This window comes from Vigna angularis, chromosome 11 (genome assembly GCF_016808095.1).
Source record: "Vigna angularis cultivar LongXiaoDou No.4 chromosome 11, ASM1680809v1, whole genome shotgun sequence".
Lineage (NCBI taxonomy): Eukaryota > Viridiplantae > Streptophyta > Magnoliopsida > Fabales > Fabaceae > Vigna > Vigna angularis.
In genome coordinates this window covers 14,368,020-14,371,678 of record NC_068980.1, presented here as the reverse complement: position 1 = coordinate 14,371,678, position 3,659 = coordinate 14,368,020, and the positions used below count along the sequence as shown (strand labels likewise).

The following is a 3,659-nucleotide window of genomic DNA, read 5'->3' as shown; positions in this document are numbered from 1 at the left end:
ATGGTGGAAAGAGCTAAAGTATTAGAGAAGAATGTGGCAGAAGTGGAACAACAGAAGAAGCAACAACAACAAGCAGTAAGAGGACCCATATCTTCAAGGAACAATATTAATCTAAAGAGGACGTCGTACGCTCGTCCAACATTGCCTTCAAATGCTGGTGGGTCTTACACTCAATCAGTGAGTGTTGTCGGACAGTTTGGGCAGCAGGGAATAGTGAAGTGTTTTCAGTGTGGGGGACCCCACTATCGATCGTCGTGTCCTCAATTGATAGGAGCAAAATATTGCACTCGCTGCAGGAGAAGCGGACATGTGGAGAACGAGTGCAACGTGGGAGGACGACCGGTGATGAGGCCACCAAATGCTGGAAGAGGTCAACAAGGGAGAGGTGGCCGAGCGCAAGCGGCTGGTCGGGTATATGCCATAACGGGCGCTGAAGCAGCAAGTTCAGGTACCCTTATCACCAACACTTGCTTATTGTATGGATTGCCTTGCTGTGTGTTATATGATTCGGGGGCAACACACTCCTTCATCTCGAAGGCGTGCGTTGAGAAACTGGGTTTAGCTGAGAGCGAGATGCAGTTTGACTTGGTGGTGTCAACCCTAGCGGCTGGTGAGGTTAGGACATCTACAATGTGCATTAGATGTCCTATCGAGGTGGAAGGGCGTAGATATAAGGTGAACCTCATCTGCTTACCTCTAAAAGAGTTAGAGGTGATTTTAGGAATGGATTGGTTGGCTGCCAATCACATTCTCATAGACTGTGGTGCTAAGAAGTTGGTATTTCCGGATGAAGAAGAAGAAGAGTTATTTGTGACGCTCGGTCAGCTGAAGGAGGACATCATGGAGGGCGCTAGTTGTTTTCTGATCATGACGCACACGGATGAAGAGTTTGAAGATTTAAGTCATGAACGATCGTCCAGTAGCAAGCCGAGTGGAGGACGATCGGTTGTGGATGAATTCCCGGACGTCTTTCCGGATGAAGTACCCGGACTACCTCCTCCTCGCGAGGTAGAATTCACAATTGATTTGGTGTCGACAGCAGGGCCCATTTCTATTGCACCCTATCGGATGTCACCAGCAGAGTTGGTCGAACTCAAGAAGCAAATTGAAGATCTAATGGATAAGAAATTCATCAGGCCGAGCGCATCACCTTGGGGAGCGCCTGTTCTCTTAGTGAAGAAGAAGGTTGACAGCTCTCGGCTTTGTATTGACTACAGACAGTTAAACAAGCTGACCATCAAGAACAAGTATCCCCTGCCTAGGATTGACGATCTGTTGGATCAATTACATGGGGCTACCATATTTTCAAAGATTGATTTGAGGTCTGGGTATCATCAGATTCGAGTTAAGGAAGGGGACGTTCAGAAGACTGCCTTCAGGTCTCGTTACGGACACTACGAGTATGTAGTGATGTCGTTCAGTGTCACTAACGCACCAGCGATATTCATGGACTACATGAATCGCATCTTTAGGCCGTACCTGGACAAGTTCGTGGTCGTCTTCATTGATGATATCCTCATCTACTCCAAGAGCTGTGAAGAACATGAAGAACACTTAAGGATGGTACTAGGCGTATTGAGGGAAAAAGAGTTGTACGCCAAGTTATCCAAGTGTAAGTTTTGGATGAAGGAAGTGCAGTTCTTGGGGCACGTAGTCTCTGCTGGAGGTATCTCAGTGGATCCGGCCAAGGTACGAGCGATGTTAGAATGGGAGAGTCCGCGTTCGGTCACTGAAGTCCGAAGTTTCGTGGGGCTGGTGGGCTACTATAGGCACTTTATTGAAGGATTCTCTAAGATAGTAGCTCCGTTGACTCAGCTGACCAGAAAAGATCACCCGTTCGCGTGGACCGATCGGTGTGAATCGAGTTTCCAAGAACTGAAGCAGAAGTTGACGAGCGCTCCAGTCTTCGTTATTCCTGACATGGCCAAACCGTTCGAAGTGTATTGTGATGCCTCTCATCAAGGTTTGGGCTGTGTACTTATGCAAGAAAGAAGGGCGGTCGCGTACGCTTCTCGACAACTGAAGATCCACGAGAAGAACTATCCAACGCACGACTTGGAATTGGCAACTGTGGTCTGCGCATTGAAGATTTGGAGACGCTACTTGTATGGATCTACATTCCAAGTCTTTAGTGATCACAAGAGTCTCAAGTACCTCTTTGATCAAAAGGAGTTGAATATGAGGCAGAGGAGGTGGCTTGAGTTCTTGAAGGACTATGACTTCGAACTACTCTAACATCCAGGGAAGGCGAACGTTGTAGCGGACGCTTTGAGCAGAAAGGTAGTTCATGTCTCGTCCATGATGGTCAGAGAATTAAGCTTGGTGGAGAGTTTTAGAGATCTAAGGTTGCAGTTCGACTTGGAACCGAACATAATCAGATGCTGTAACCTTAGAATATCCAGTAACGTCTTTGACCGAATCAGAGAGAAGTAGTCTATGGATGAAGACCTGAGGAAGATCTTGAGCGCGCTCGGTACAGACCAAGCCAAGTACTTCAACACTGGAACGGACGGTCTCTTACGCTACAGAGATAGGACGTGCGTTCCTAATGATGTTGAGTTGAAGAGGATAATTCTGGAGGAAGGACATCAAAGCCGTCTTAGCATGCATCCTGGCATGACTAAGATGTATCAAGATCTTAGGAAATCTTTCTGGTGGCCAGGAATGAAGAGTGATGTCGCTCGTTTTGTGGCATCATGTCTAACTTGTAACGAGCTAAGGTAGAGCATCATAGACCGGGCGGTCTACTACAGCAGTTGGAGATTCCTGAATGGAAGTGGGACAATATCTCGATGGATTTCGTGACCCACTTACCCCGTACGGTCAAGAATCACGACTCCATCTGGGTGATAGTGGATCGGCTGACGAAGAGTGCACACTTCTTAGCTGTCAACTTGAAGATGTCCATGACGAAGCTTGCACAACTCTACATCAACGAGATCGTTCGTTTGCATGAAGTACCGTCTAGCATCATCTCTGACCGAGACACAAGGTTTACATCTCGGTTTTGGCAGTCCCTGTAAAGTGAATTGGGTAGCAAACTGCAGATGAGTTCAGCCTATCATCCTAAAACGGACGGTCAATCTGAGAGGACCATCCAGACGCTTGAAGACTTGCTGAGAACGTGCGTACTGGACCACTTGGGTGTTTGGGATGAAATTCTTCCGTTGGTTGAATTCACATACATCAACAGTTTTCAGTCCAACATTGGAATGGCACCTTTTAAAGCTCTTTACGGGAGGAAGTGTCGAACGCCACTCTGTTGGTTCCAAGAAGGAGAAAAGGTGTTGACTGGACCTGAGCTTATTCAGCAGACGACCGAGAAGGTGAAATTGATTCAAGAGAGGTTGAAGACGTCGAGGAGCAGACATAAGTCCTACGCTGACAAGAGAAGAAGGCCTTTGGAGTTCGCTGCAGGAGATCATGTCTTCCTTAGACTGAACCCAACTACTGGAGTAGGCAAAGTCGTTCGTTCCAAGAAGTTGTCTCCCAAGTTCGTTGTGCCTTATCAAATCCTAAGAAGAATTGGACCAGTGGCGTACGAGTTATCCTTGCCTCCTCAGCTATCCAATCTTCATCCAGTCTTCCACGTTTCTCAACTTCGGAAGTACATAGCAGACCCTTCTCATGTACTGGAGTTAGAGGACGTTCGTCTTCGT

The 3,659-nt window shown here is 47.3% G+C and overlaps 1 protein-coding gene across 1 annotated transcript; it reads left to right on the top strand.

The window, feature by feature from the left end:
* LOC128194648 (uncharacterized) lies at positions 1–2,433 on the top strand. The gene is made up of 3 exons (XM_052870201.1): positions 1–411; positions 538–2,143; positions 2,243–2,433. The coding sequence occupies exons 1-3, from the start codon at positions 1–3 to the stop codon at positions 2,431–2,433; spliced, it is 2,208 nt and encodes a 735-aa protein (XP_052726161.1).
* The last annotated feature ends 1,226 nt before the right edge of the window (positions 2,434–3,659 follow it).

Coding starts and splice junctions, on each gene's coding strand:
- LOC128194648 (XM_052870201.1), top strand. CDS start 1: ATGGTGGAAAGAGCTAAAGTATTAGAGAAGAATGTGGCAGAAGTGGAA. Junction 412..537: donor GAGCGCAAGCGGCTGGTCGG/GTATATGCCATA, acceptor TTCATCTCGAAG/GCGTGCGTTGAGAAACTGGG. Junction 2,144..2,242: donor AGTCTTTAGTGATCACAAGA/GTCTCAAGTACC, acceptor TCTAACATCCAG/GGAAGGCGAACGTTGTAGCG.